The sequence below is a fragment of the Echinops telfairi genome, unplaced genomic scaffold (genome assembly GCF_000313985.2).
Source record: "Echinops telfairi isolate 266 unplaced genomic scaffold, ASM31398v2 ScPeMD7_7400;HRSCAF=8409, whole genome shotgun sequence".
Taxonomy (NCBI): Eukaryota; Metazoa; Chordata; class Mammalia; order Afrosoricida; family Tenrecidae; genus Echinops; species Echinops telfairi.
This window is the reverse complement of record NW_022111300.1, coordinates 19,176,427-19,191,706: the sequence shown is the minus strand read 5'-3', so window position 1 is coordinate 19,191,706 and position 15,280 is coordinate 19,176,427. Positions and strand designations below refer to the sequence as shown.

Sequence of the window (15,280 nt, the reverse complement as noted above, 5' to 3'; positions counted from 1 at the left end):
GATAAATGACTCCTTCAGGACCAGTGGTGAGAGGAGCAATGCCTGGAGGGTGAAGGGAATGTGGGGTAGAAGAGGGGAACCAATTACAAGAATATAAGTATTGCCTTCTCCCTGGGGCATGGACAGCAGGGAAGAGGGTGGAGGGAGACATCGGACAGTGTAACTTATGACAAAACTATAATAATTTAGTAATTATGAAGGGTTCATGAGGGGGTGTGGGGAGGGAGGGGGGAAATGAGCAACTGATATTAAGGGCTGAGGTGAAGGGCAAATGTTTTGAGAATGATGAGGGCAACAAATGTACATATGTGCTTGACACAATGGATGGATGGATGGACTGTGATAAGAATTGTATGAGCCCCCAGTAAAATAATTAAAAAAGAAAGAAGTTCTTTCACAGCCTTTCTAACTTGACATACATACTTTTAAAAAAAAGATGCATACATATTGAACTCACTGAAATAAGTATCTCCAATGACTCCAGGACTTTGGCTGAGTGTAAGTCGACCAAGTCAAGCCCGAGAGAGAAAGTTTTGGCAACCTTTGAGTTAATTCCGGGCCTCAGCCAACTCATCGAGAGACTAAAACCAAAAAACAAAGACCTCACTACCAATGGCCCAATCTTAAGGGGTTTCATCTTCCAGACTAACTGTTCATAATGATCAAAGCGTCCCCAAATTTGCAAATGCTTACATTAATCTGTAATTTGTAAGAATAGGACAGTCCAAAACGTAATAGCCAATACATAAGAGTCTTTTTCATAGCATCTTAACTTACTCAGGCTGCTCTAACAAAATGAGTGGCTCTGAAGACCAGCAATTTATTATCTTACTGTTATGGAATCCAGACATCCACATCAGGATACAGGCCATGCTGATTCCTTTGAAGGGCTCCCAGAAAATAAGTGTTCTATAACTTGCCCCTAGTGTCTCGTAGTTCCAGCAATCCTTGACATTCCATGACTTTCATCTGTCATTGTAGTCACGTGACTGCCTTTTTTCTGTCTAAATCCATTTCTGTTCCTGTTATCAGGTATCATTCAGATTCAGATCACGTTAGAATCCACCCCACTCTGCTATGACCTCGTGTTAACTGATAGCATCCTTAAGAAAAGTTTCGATTTTCAAACATGGTCATGGTAACAGGCACTATTTGTTAGAACTTCAACGTACCTTTTTGTAGGACACAGTTCAATACAAAACATATGAGTGATTTACTCAATAAATATCAGTCAAGAACCTGCTATGGGTGAGGCATTTTTCTAACTACTCGATCCCCAGAGATGCCGACTGGTTGGTAGGACGAAACAAACCAGAATATTTTTAAACATTTGTGTCTCAATAGTGTTGCTACAAAATTGAAGAAAATATTTTGGAAAGCCCTCTCTGATCCAGTAGCAAGAAATAGTCATCTAATATTTTTCCATGTTATATTTGTTTTCAACAGCACGTAATTGCTATTTGAATTTGCTTCAATGAGTAAATATTTCACATAAACATATATTCTAGCAAAAGCATGCTTTCAAAATATTCCCATTTATCTATCCAGTTTAGACAATTCCAGAGAAAATAGTGCTTTAAATATAGAAATCACAGAGAAGGTAACACAAATTATGATGTCAAGAAATCAAAAACCCACTGATAAAATATGTAAAATACAAATGGATTTTACATTCACAACAATATGCCCAACCTCTTTTGTAATTAAATATTGTAGATTCACATTTTAGATACTTTTTCAAATAACACAGTAACAAAATTACTCATGTGAAAAGGGGTACAATTTGGTGATATCTATCAGAATGTAAAGTGAATCTATTCTTTGGCCCACAAAGTTCTCTTGGAGAAATTAATCGTATAGAGAAGCTCCTGTGTGTATATATGCTATGTGCATAGAAATATTGTGAACACAGCACTATCTGTGATAACAGCAACCTTTACCACTCATTTGAGGAGCCCTGGTGGTGTAGTGGTTACATGTTGGGCTGCTAACCATAAGGTTAGAAGTTCCAAGCCACCAGCCACTCTTTGGGAAAAGACTTTCCACACCCCTCAAGAATTAGCAGTCTCCGAAACTCACAGAGGCACTTTGACCCTGTCCTACAGAGTCACTATGGGTTGGCATTGAGTTTTTTGGTTAGGTTTGTTTTTGTTTTTAACACGTATCTCAGTACTTCTCTCCATCCCCAACGTCACCCCTCTGGTCACGCTTCTATCATGTCACAAAACTACCAGAGGAGATTATTATTGTATTACTTTTGTTATTACCACAGCAATAGTAGCCGGAGTGATCTGTTTCAAACATAAATCAGATTACATCATTCTGCTCCTTAAAACCCTTCCAATGTCTGTCCATCGGGCTAAGAGTAAAATCCACACCACCTATCCTGACTTGGGAAGAGCCTTAAGAGTCAGTGTCTGAGATCATCCTTGTTCTGACATCACCCACTTTGGCCCTTTTCCTCCATTATTCACACCCAGAGGCCATCTCTCTGATTCTCAGGTGCTTCCAACCCACTGCTCTTCACAGCTTCTACAAAGACTCTCTCCACACCCCCTTCCCGCCATTTGTCTAAGAGCCAGCTCCATCTGGTCCTTCAAATCCAAGGGGAGATGTGGCCTGCAGAGAGGTTTGCCCTGGTTACTCTGCCTACAATATTAGCCAAGCACTTACTCTCAAGCACACCATCCTGTTTTACTTCTCTTCATATTGTTGATCATCAAGTGACAGCATTCCTATTCATTCTTGGGAGCTCCCTGAGAGCAGAGACCTTGCCTGATTTATTAACGGTCAAATTCTCAGCACCCAGAAAAGTGCCTGATATGCAATGAGGGGTCAACAAATGTTTGTTGGCTTAACTACTAACTGGCCATCAGAAGGGAATCAGACAAAATATGGAACACTCATTAAAAAGGATGTAGTGGAAGATAACTCAAGTGATCTCTTGCACTGTCTTCCTCTTAGGCCTGTCTTCCTCTGAGTGCTCATCTCAGATCCCACCTTGCTTGTCTCCTCGCCATTCTGGTGCATTCCCTGTGTGTCTCACGGTCTGTGTGCTTGCTGCACTGATACGCATGTGCTCCATCACTTCTCCACTCACAACTCTCCATCTCCTCGGAAAGGCTTGTCCTGACCCTGCTTCACTTGTCTTAATTGTGCTTGCCATTTGAAATGGAAGTATACATTGATCACACTTGTTTATGATGTGCCTCTCCTGACTAGAAGACTCCTTGAGGCTGTTCCCCAGAAGCTAGGACGTTCTCAGCAGAGAGTTGCAACTTCACAAATATTTGACGAGTACAGAACGAGCGAAAGAGGCCTGAAATGAATGCCGCTGCCTCTGTGTTAAAGAAAAGGATTCCTATAGACACACAACATCTCTTTGGAATGACAATACAAGAGCACAGTCGCCTCTCTAGTAGGGAATTGAAAGGCTATGGGTTAGAAATACCAAGATCATTAATGACTTTTTCAAAAGAAAAAGGAGTATGTCATATTAGACAGCTTTGCAAATGTGTGTGTGTGAGGCTAACGGGCAATGAAAGCCTTTGTAACTGCTCAATCTAAGTGATAAGCATTCAATAACCACTTATTTAGCAAACCTGTATTCTGAGCAAAGCCTTTATGCAATCTCTTGTTAGATGTTCATGAAAATTATTTGGCTGCAAGAATACCTATGGTTTTCTATCGGAAGAAGTATTAGTATTATTATTAGCAGCTGCTATTGAGTGGATTCTGACTTGTATTTCTCAGAACAGAACAAAACACTGCCAGATCCCACATCATCTATTTTCCAGTTCATCGGCGCAGACACTGGGTCACTCCATCTCTCTGAGGGTCTCACACACCCTTGCTGGCCTCCTGCTTCATGATTGTTCTCCTCCAGGAACTGACCCCTCCATATGACGTGTCCAAGGAGCTCCAGTAGCACAGTGGGTTAAGCATGAGACTGCTCACTCCAAGGTCAGCAGTTAGAACCCACCAGGTGCGCTGCGTGAGAAAGATGAGGCCGTCTTCTTCCACAAGGTTCTGTAACTTCAGAAACCGTATGGATGATTTCTACCCTTTCCTACACAGTCTGTAGGAGTCAGAATCAACTCACTGGCAGTGGAATGCCACGGCCAAAGCGAACAAGTCAGACAAAGCTGTATTGTCTATAAATAAGGTATTCGCTGGTTACCTTTTAGTAGTGAATCACCAGGCCCTTCTTCCTAGTCTTAATCCAGAAGCTCCATTGAAACCTTCCATTCTTGGCAGTTCTGCTGGTATACCTGCCGGCTACACCCAAACTACCAATACTACCAGTATTCCAAACTGACAGGTGAGTGGTAGGGAAGGGATATATGTTCCTTCATTCTGGAAGACTGGGAGGATATAGAAGTGGCAGGAATCTCAGGCAGAAGAAACTCTCCACAAACACAAACAAGCCCATTGGAAGTTGTACATGTCAAGAGTCTCTGCCCCTAGGGTGGTCTTTTAGTTTGCCTGCAGGCTTCAAATAAGTCCTTGAAATACATATGAGGGGGCTTCAAAAGTGCATAGAAAAATGAAATTCAAATATGATGGAATTTTCCTGAGCTTTCTGAAGCAAATAGAAATTTATACGCACACAGCCATGTTCCATGTAACAGTCATTGAAGGAATGTCCAGTAGTGTATGAGTCCATTCTCCTAACCCCCATCAGGTCTGTTACATTAATAATTTGAGGTGCATACAATCATTCATGCAATTCATAATAAAAAATGAATAATACTTTGTGGTACACATCAAAACATTATTATCATTATTATTATTGTAGTATTATGTACAAGATGTTTTAGTATATCTGGAAGTGTTCCTTTAATGTTTTTATGCATAGAAATATACATTATTACTATATACTAAGAACAACATTTGACTACTGTTAGAGAGAAAATATACCTAACTGGTCAGACTTGTGTACAAATACAACTTAAACTCAGATTTAGGAACAGATCTGGGAACTGTTTGTATGTAATATGATGTTTACATAACATCCAAATCACATCATGTCCTATTTCACAAAACATATTATAGATGTTAAACAGCACCTAACCGTGTGTGTGCACACACACATATTTGTGTGTGTGTATCTAAGGAGACCTCAGAGAGTGAATGGAAAAATGTAATTAGAAGAAAATGAAAAATTTCCACAAACTTTTAAAAGACATACGTAGAAATACACACACACACACACACACATAGATATATAATGACACCAGACTTATACTGTCCTAGAGTTGGTCTGACTCAGAACAACCCTCACTAGGGTTTCTAAGGCTAAAATATATATGGGTGTAGAGAGCCTCATCTTTCTTCCCCGGAGTAATTGGTGGATTTAAACTTCAAACCTTGTGGTTAGCTGCCCAACACCTAACCCAAAGCACCACTGAGAAAATGTATATATTATTATATATATCATATAGATCCTTAACTGGCTGATTTTCTGTGTTTTTCTGGCTTCCACGGGCAAATGTACTTTACCTTAAGAAATGTACTTTAGGAAAACTCTGAATATCCAAGTTCAAAATAATTTTTTAATGTCTACTTGCTTTATTTAAGCATTCCTTTGACTATCAAGAGAATAAACATATTTAAAATATGATTCTGCATGAAAATTATACACAATTTTCAAGAACACCATCATTGAGCACACAGGTACTCAGTAATTACGGGCTGGTTGGATGAGCATGCCTATTGAAAATCAGTAGAGTGAGATGAATAAGCGTGTGGTTTAGGATCCAGATATTCCAGTGTTGGGAGTCCATCTCTGCCACCCACCCGCTGAATATGACCTTCAACAAGTTAGTTCACCTCTCAAGGCCCCGTATTGTTATAAATATATAATGGATGAATCATGCCTTCGTTGAATATCAATGAAATAAGAGAGGTAAAATGCCTACACTGTTTCTGTAACATAGTCAGCGTTTGGTAAATGGTGGTTCTTATTGTGACAAGAATACTCTGGGGGTATGGCGCTCAGGTTTCTTATCCACAGACCCCACTGTGTGTGCATAACATCCCGTGCCATTTTATTGCACTAGTTCAGGGAAGGATATAAGATTTTGTGTTACAGTTTTTTAAGATCTTCAACTTGGAAGGAAACTAAGAACAGGTATGTGACTCAGCTGTGCTCCAGAGTCCACTGATGACAATTGCTGACATCTGTTTAGTGTGTAAGGATGAATGTCACACAGCAAGGTACGTACTATGACTGAAATATCCTCTCCAAGTATATTTTATGGGGTCACCTTCTGCTAACCTTCTTAACTATAATGATTAAATATGAATGCTCATCTAATTTCCTAGAACAGAACAGGATTTGGGTGTGATTGGAGTGGGAAAAACAAAATTGGTCCAAATGGCTTTGAGTGTAAAAATGAAATGAAAATGCTTCTTCCAATGACCAAGGGCTTTTTCTCTTTTAAATTTCTGACCGCACGCACACATATACACGCACACACAGTTTCCTCCTAGCGCACTAGTTTTAAAAAGTTAAGAATTGTTGCAAAGGGCTTTATAAACACGTGTTATTGGATTTTCAGTCGGATTTGAAAGTGCCTCTCTCCTGCTCCCTCTGAGTAAAGTGACCTTTTTAAATGGAGGGAAGTGGGTTTAGATGACAGTCATGATAAATGCGGTCATGTTCACTCAATAAAATAAGGCCCAGTGCATTTGAGGATAAATCAGTGAAATGTACAGCCCCACCTGTCTGTCTCCATCACTCATTTCCACTGTCACTTTCACAGTGGCTGATGGATCACAGTTGCTGTAAAATTAGACAGCCTTTAATCTCATTTCATCCTGATTAGCTTCTCTTTACCCTTTCCCTCTAACTCACTGACTGACACGCTAAAAACTCACACCGGGCTGTATATGAACATAGAGTACAAACTTCTCCTCAAATACCTTCTTGGGAGGGAGAGGCAATTGTTCACTCACCTCTGAAGAAATCTGGAAAAGACCAAGCATATCTGTGTCCATTGTTATAAGCATAGTTTCATTTTAAACTAAGTGTTTACTTTTGTTCACTGTCCTGTTTATTTTACTTTCCTTCAAGTTGTATCAGAAGCCAAAGAAATTGTCTTTGGCAAAACGTCAACATTGATGTAATTAGGGCTTTTCCCTAAAACAGTAGAGCATTTTACATTCAGAAAATTCTCAAGGAATTATTTGTGTGTATTTACAGCATCTCCACTTATAGTAAAAATTAAGAAAAGGCAATCATTCAGAAATGAGAATAATGACACTGCTAAGAACTACAGCATGCAGGGTTTACCTTTTCTTAAGGAAGAAGGCGTCAATAAGTGGGAGCACTTTCCACAAGCCTTTATACGAGGACCGCAGACACTTCCTTTTCTCTCTTCAGATGGGTTCAATAGTTCGCTTATGTAACAGCACCACTTGTTTGCATAAAGCATAATAGATGTAATCAAATGAGAAAGAAGCTTAAAAATGAGGCATGTATTATTCCCTTCACTTAATTTCTGCTTGCATAAATGGGAGCAAATAGATGGTAGAACAAAACATCAGTGTTGTTATACTTTGAGAAGATTGTGCTTGGTTACTATGCTGGACTGTCAATTAAGGTAATGTAATTCAGAATGTTTTGTAAGATTTAGGTATGTTTTAAGACTATATTTGAAGCATGGCAGGCATTAATAAGTAAGTTGGTTATAGTCTATGGTCTCCATTCAAACACTCATGTTCCTGGTGAACGGATATCTTTGGTGTGAATATTGACATTGAATAGCTAGAGCTGCACCAGGCTGTTCAGAATATGACACGAATAGTCTAGTTTGGGTTTTGATATTTTTGGAATAGCATCATAATCCAAATAACGATGAGTTAAGTTTTTGTTGGAGGGTTTGTTTTGTTTTTTAATATGCTCATGAGCACTTAAGAATAAGCTCTTCACTACTAATCAAAAGGTCGGCAGTTCAATCCTACCCAAAGGACCCTCAATAGAAAGGGGTAGTGATCTGCTTCCAACCAGCAACAATCTCAAAAACTCTAGGAAGCACCTCTCATCTGTGCACACAGGGGGGTAGTGAATCGGGAGACCAAGGGGCTGGAGATAGGACTAATGGGGTTGTTTCGGAATGGATCACTGGGGTGCGGGCTGTTGGAAGCATGCTCAACCTTAGTTGCTTAGTTGCTAACGTAGACTCTGCCCCGCTGGATTCTGAGCAGCCACACGCGCAGGAGCCGTATGGTTAAAAGCACTGTCCACCCACACAAACGGAGGGTGCAGGGATCGAAAGGTCCTTCCAGAGGAGACTCTCTAAGTCAGTGGACCTAATTCAAGAGGACGCAAATCCCTGGACCTCCATGTTCTATATTATCCAAGGTTTACATCCCAGTGCTTTCTCCCTGGTGGTTACAGGTTCAAAACCCAGGAGCAACCATAGTGACACTGAATAGGTAACTAAAATAATTAAAACTCCTAAAACCCTGATCCGGATATCAACATTATGTCTGTTCCTTAATACGTTTATTCACCTCTCCTAGCCTGTTTTGGTGCATACCGAGGAACAGAGCACGATGTAAAAACAAAATTCAAAGAGGAATATCTATCACTCAGAATGCTGGCAAGCGGTATGCTCCCCACCCTCTTCTTTCTCGCGCGGCGGCATTGGCAAGAGAGCACAAAGTGCGAGCTGGCCCTGACTCATATTGATTTCCCACTGCACTGGTTTCTTAAGTGCTCTGTTGATCCGTGTCAAGCAATAAGTTCCCTGCCTGAACATGCACATCACCTCCCCATTTGTCCTCACCTAGATTTAAGGTGCCCATATGATGAGCTGAACAAGGACATCATTTTTCCTACTGGTGTCACTGGGCCCAAACCACTGCCTGCGGTGTGATACCTAATGCTGGGGACGTTTACCTTTACCATATGACATTCTGATAGCCCTGCCGAACGCAGCACAGCCCACAGGGTGACCGGGAGGCCTCCTCTGCTAGTGTGTGGCTCCCAAAAGGAAGTGGGAAGGGCAATCGATAGGAAGGAGCCTGGCTCCAGTGTTTTTCGGTATAAAGCCCCCTCCTCACCACCACCGCCTTGGGGCAGGGAGCAGCAAAAGGCGAGGAGGATGGAAAAGTGTGATGTGCCTGCCGGTTTTTATCTTTGTTACAGAAGAGCTCCTAAACAGAGAGATAGAAAGTGTGTGATTGTGCTGCTAATGACATTGTACAGGAAATTAAGCGTATACATTTAGAGGAGGCATTAAATCAGCAGGACCTTAATTTAAAAACTGAAAACTGTATGGAAATTCAGCTTGCTCATGGCTGTGGAATAGCAAGCGCTCAAGCTTCCTGGTTCTGTTTCTGGAAAGATTGCCAGCACACCGAGTTGGGGCAGAGCAGAGCAACGGCTCGACGTGTATTCAGGGGAACTTCTTCCAAGAAGTCACCCCAGTCCTGACCATCTGGGAGTGTCAGTCACCGTTTCCGAATGCCTTCTGTGTCACCAGGCAGGTGAGGGGAACGTCAGACCGAGAGCAGCCTGACTAATTTGTGGAATATCATTATGTAAAACGAATCCAAAAGGCTGGGGACCGGAGCTCCTGAGAACACACCGTGGAGCCACGGTCTAGGGTTCTCTGGAATGGTGGGTGCCTCGCACGACTACCCAAGGCTCCTTTTCCTGGGATCCAGTCTCCCATGGAAGACACTTGCCGGAAGCAGTTAGCTTGTGAGCCAACCAAGCAAGTGCGAAGGTCAAAGATGTCATGCTTCTTCTGCCCCTGTGCTTCCTTTCAGTTATGCCGTATAACAGCGCCCACCACTGCGTGGTGGAGGTGGAGAACTTCCTGTTCGTGCTGGGCGGAGAGGACCAGTGGAACCCCAATGGTAACTATTGAACCTCTGCTTTCTAGGGGCTGGGCCGAGGCACCTAGGAGCGGGCCATTCTGTCACTACGGGAAAAACCTATTCTGGGAAGGCAGCCGGGATGCATGGCACAATGACAGGGAATCTGGCTGACAATTGGAGGGCAGGTCCATCCTAGAGCAAGCAGAGGACATAGGCAGCAGAGCATTTGCTCACGGGCTGGCTGGGGATTTGGCTTGGCAATGATGCACCAGCCCCTGTCTTCATCCATCCCATGAGGAATGCCACACACAGACGTGTGAACCTCACTAAGGACGGTGTCAGGCTGCTGTCATCGATAACTACCTTTCCCGTCCCTCGTCTCCCATCTTCTGTCTCCAGTGTGGCTGCACTAAACAAACCTGCTCTCCTCCACTCCGCTGTCTGCAGTGAGCTGAGGGAGAGTGCATCTCGAACGGCTCTCCTTGCTGTTCCTTCCTAATGGCAGGTTCTCCCTTGGTGACCCCATGGAGGGGATCACTTCCTTCATGTGTCACAAAGAGAGCTGCCACATCTTACAGGCTTCCCAAGCCATCCAAAAGAATAACGCGGTGCCTGGCAAAACAGGCAAAATTGTCAAGATATTTTGGAAAAGCTTTCACGGGAAGGAGGGATGGTGGTTGTAGCCTTCTGTGTAACAGAGATAATTATGACTGAGAAACCATAAAACAGCTTGCAGGTACACATTTTTACTTTCAAACCCCAGAACATCCAGCTGAAATTACATATACTGCATATATTTTATGGGGAATGTTCTCTTTCGGCATCTGCACCAAGGCAAATAATAGAAAATTGCTACATCTGTTCACTCGAGAAGCTCTTAAAGGAAAACAACCCAGGCCACCCTCGAAGAGCATTTCTTTTAAAGAGAGGGGGACATTCTTTCTCCAAACCTGCAGCTTTGCGGTTTCCTATTTCCTTTCACTGTAGAAAGGAGATGGTTCCTGGGCTGGGCGAGGGGCTGGTTTGGAGCAGGAGCGAGCGTGATCACAGGCCTTGCTTCTGGAGCTTGTCTTTGCGGGGGATGTGTTACCAGCATCCCTGACATGGTACAATCCCCTCTCAACTCTCCACTTGCTGATTCATTTCTCCTTCCCGGGAAGTGCTTTGAACTGAGGAGAGCAAGTGAAGACCCGATGGGCATTGTGGTGCGTATAGAAACAAAGAATCTGCCGAGCAGCCTTTTTGAAGGCTAAATTAAAAACGCAACTTGACAAGAAAAAGCTGGAAAGTCTTGTTCTTTTTTAGCCCGTCTTTCTTGCAAGCGGGATTAGGCCGCTGTCAAACCACCCATCTTGGTTGATAACTCAGTTTTCCCAAAGCACTATGAACCTCCCAATCCTCTGTAGTGTTAGAGGTTAGTGATAATTACAAAGAAAACCTGTCATCCACATATATATTTATTTATATATATACATACATATTTATCTATAGTGTTTATATAGACTTAGATAAAATATCGATATAATATAGTGATATGTTAAGGAATAATTTAAAGGAAATGTCTGGTGTCACCTTTTCATCTTCTGATGAAGATTATCAATAAATAAAATTATGTGTTTTCATTTCTATAGTCTATATTTTATCTTTGAACTAATTCAGCAACCAATGCTGCCACCCCATGAATCAACTGTGGCCTTAAACCATACCGATTGGACAACTCCGCCCCCCAATCTCTGGATGAGACAGCAATTTTGTATAAAGTATTCTACAAATTCACTCTGAGAAAAGGTTGTGGGAAACACAGCATTTGCATTTCTTGCCTGGTATCATTGAGGGCACCTCTCACTTTTACCACTTGATATAATTTGAGTGAAGAAGAACCACAAGACAGATTCTTATCAGACCAAAGTCCTGAAGTATTGTGTGCTTTCTAAAATCATTACCTGCTTTTGCCAAGTGGTCTACTCTACCTCTTCTCTTTGCCTGAACTATAAGGATGCTCAGAATTGAAGCTCAATAAGACGTTACTGTATTAAAACATTTCTTAATATTCCCATAGGCCTAGCAGCTAACCCTCTTCTTCGCTAGATCCCTTGCACATGGAATGCTGAATCAGTCCATCCCAGACTTATGTCCCAGTTGAAGCCATTTAGAATATATCTACAGCAGCGGTTCTCAACCTATGGGTCATGACCTCTTTGGGGGTGGAACGACCCTTTCACAGGGGTTGCCTGATTCATAATAGTAGCAAAATGACAGTTATGAAGTAGCAATGAAAATAATGTTATGGTTGGGGCGTCACCACAACATGAGGAACTGTATTAAAGGGCACGGCATGAGGAAGGTTGAGAACCATTGATCTAGAGGAATACCCATGAGTCACTGGCATGAATTTCCAAAAATAAAGGAGAGTTGGTTCCACTTTGAAGCAAGCGGGCCAGCCTTTTTCTCCCATGTCACTCAGCGAGTCACTGGCTGGGGTCTTCTCCCTGATGGAATGGGAGTCATGAGCAGCGAGGCACCCTGTTTAGCTGACGGCTATCCTCCAGAAAGGGGTCAGCTGAGGCATAAGCAGCCAACATTCCCAGTCGGGGTGGGGGATGGGTGTGCCAGTCTGATTCAGGCACCAAGAGCATCCACCACAACCCCTCAGCCATTTCCCTGTCACTTCATAGCCCATCCATCTGATTAACCGTAATCTATTTTCTCTTAGTATTAGTCATAATATTTATCATGTGCTCGTTATTTTCCAAGAACTTTGCTAAGCACTAGCCTTTGCCATCTCACTTACGCCTCACAGCATCCTGTGAGCAATTCCCATGGAGTGAATTGTATCCTCCAAAGGACGCATCATCTTGGCTAGGTTGGGATTCTCAATATAGGAAGAGATGTTTTGTAATCATCCCTTACGATGTGATCAGATACAATCAGCCAGTCCGCTTTAAGGGGATTAGGGTGAAAGGCAGCATCTCTCCTCAGCTCACAGTCCTGATCCAAGGTAAGGGGACTTTCCTTGGGGTGTGCTGTCCATCAATTTTCATCTTACACGAGAAAAAAGGAAAGGGCATTGAGCAGAAAAGAAAACCCCTAAGGGTTGACGAGAAAGAAGAGCAAGTGCCAAGTGTACCCTCTGGACCCAGAGTCCCTGCACTGAGAACCTCCTAGAGCAAGGGAAAGAGTGATGCCAAGAAACATGGAGATTTACAAGGATCATCAGACCCACAAATATTGAATGGAAACAGGGACTTTCCCCTAGAGTTAACACAACAAGGACATTCCCCTAGAACTGGACCCCCAAATTTGGACATGTCACCTCCTAAGTTTGGAGAAAACAAATTTTTGTGTGTTAAAGCCACCTGCTTGTGATAGCTCGGTTCTAGCAGCACTAGATAATTAAGATAACTAATTAAGACAAAGGATGGGATGGGAAGGATAGGGTGCTATTCTAAAATGTGACTGTGATGGCTTGAATTTTGTCAGAAATTGTGATTGGGCATCCTTGGGGGAAGGTAGAGGTGGAACCTGGCCTATCAATCGGGTCCTGCCTAATAACACCTTCTTGGAGGTGTGGCCTTTAGTATAAAAGAGACACCCTGAACAGGACAGAGCCTCTTTGCCCCTTCACCTTCTGCTGTACCTGGATCCTCAGTCTGGGTCATCATTCTCCTATAGAGTCAGCATCTTCTGCTGATCCCAGGCACTGTCAGTGGACTGCCAACCTTAGAGTTACTTGGCTAGCCTCAAATTAATTTACCTCTGCATCCGCCAGCCTGTGGCCCTCCTGGTTCTTCATCCTACACCCTGGTCATTAACTTGAGCTGCTACGGGAGTCAGAGAGGCCTTCAGTTTACACCTGACCTAGGGACTTAGGCCAGACTGTACTCACCTACTTCTACATTTATGTAAGCCATTTGTTGCTCAAAATCCCTTTCTCTTTGTAAACACATACATGCACCATGAGTTTTGCTTCTCTAGAGGACCTAACCAAACCCAGTGGCTTGGGAACTGGAAGGCGAGTGAGCAGAGACTGGAAAAGTTGTCAGGGACCTACTAGTCAATGCCTAGTCTGCCGTGAAGAGATTGTTAGTAGAGTTTGGACACTACAGAAAATTCTGCAGGACTCAGAAGGAAGGAAGTGAGGAAAGCTGTAACAGTAGAGATGGTGCAGATGGTGAGAAGCAGTGGCAGAGAAACAGTGGCATCAGCCTAAGGAGACGCGTGGCAAGATGGCATAGTAGCCAATCCACGGAGCGAGAGAGCTCCAAGCATTTATAAAGGAAGCTTCCTTGTGGCATAGGAGGCCTCTAGGTTCTGGTCAGTGGAGTTGGGCTTGTCAACCAACAAAGCAAGAGTGCTTTGGGGGCCAATGCTTACTGGCAGAGTGGCATCCTCTGAGCACTTATTGGTTGCGCTACAGGGATTTATAACACTGGCCCAAGCAGCCAAGTCTAAGAGGCCAAGTAATCAGAAAGCTGAAGCTGAAAAGATGGGAACAAAAGAATCAGAGCTACCTAGGTCTCCAAGGGTAGGGCCACAACTTTTGGAGTCTCGATGGGTGGAACTCAAGGGGCTAGGCAATTGCCTCCTAGATTTCAAATGACATATAGGCAACAATGTAGTTCTGGAGTATGGGCCGCGATTCACAAGTGTCTAAGGAATAAGACTAGAATCCCTGTCCAAATCTGAGGGTGCGGGCCTTCCAATTAGCAGAAGAATGGGACCAGCTAGCGACAAAGAGATGGAGTTGGAACTCAGCTGGACTAGAAAAATGTGGCTGCCTACAGCCAAATGAACAGCTAAGCAATCTCGGTGAGTCTACGAAGTGGAGCCAAAGCCCAGGTCCAAGGAACCTCTCCCATAATCCAGAGAAGCTGGCCAAAACCTAGACTCTAGAAAACAGCCATCACCTAGTTGGTCCCAGAGAACAGAGAGTTATTTCCAGTACTTGAGAGTTTATGTACATTGTTTTGCTGTTTTATTTTACTTGCTTAGCACCAGTTACCCCTTCTTTCTGTCTAATTGCTCACATTTATCCTGGAAATATCTACCTTGTGCCTATTCCACTGGGGAAATTTTGAAGCAGATAACTTGTAGTTTAGTTTCCCAAATGAAGAGGAATTTTCCCCAACAGCAGAATTTGTGCTTGAAGTTGATTTAAGTCTATTGGGATGATATGGTCAATGAGAGGGTTTCAGGTGTGGCAAGGATATGAATTTGGGGGAGATGAAAAGGTAGAATATATTGAATAGAATTTTATCTTCCAAAAATATGCCTCAGCTTGGCAAGGTCATTTTTTTTTCAGTGGTTTGTCAGTTATGTAATGATATACTTTGATAGTTATATAGTGATTGGACATTGAATAAGAAAGACTGAAATAGAGAATCAAGGGAAATAGAGGAAAGAGCTGGGAGGCAAAGGGTATTTATAGAGCTCTAGATAAAGACAT

General features: G+C 42.8%; 1 protein-coding gene across 1 annotated transcript in view; it reads left to right on the top strand.

The window, feature by feature from the left end:
- KLHL14 (kelch like family member 14) overlaps positions 1 to 15,280 on the top strand; it is a 112,281-nt gene that overhangs the window by 75,761 nt on the left and 21,240 nt on the right. Inside the window, exon 3 of the mRNA XM_004702939.3 lies at positions 9,784 to 9,873. Within this exon, the coding sequence (XP_004702996.1) occupies positions 9,784 to 9,873 (90 nt within the window). The remainder of the gene's footprint in view (positions 1 to 9,783; positions 9,874 to 15,280) is intronic.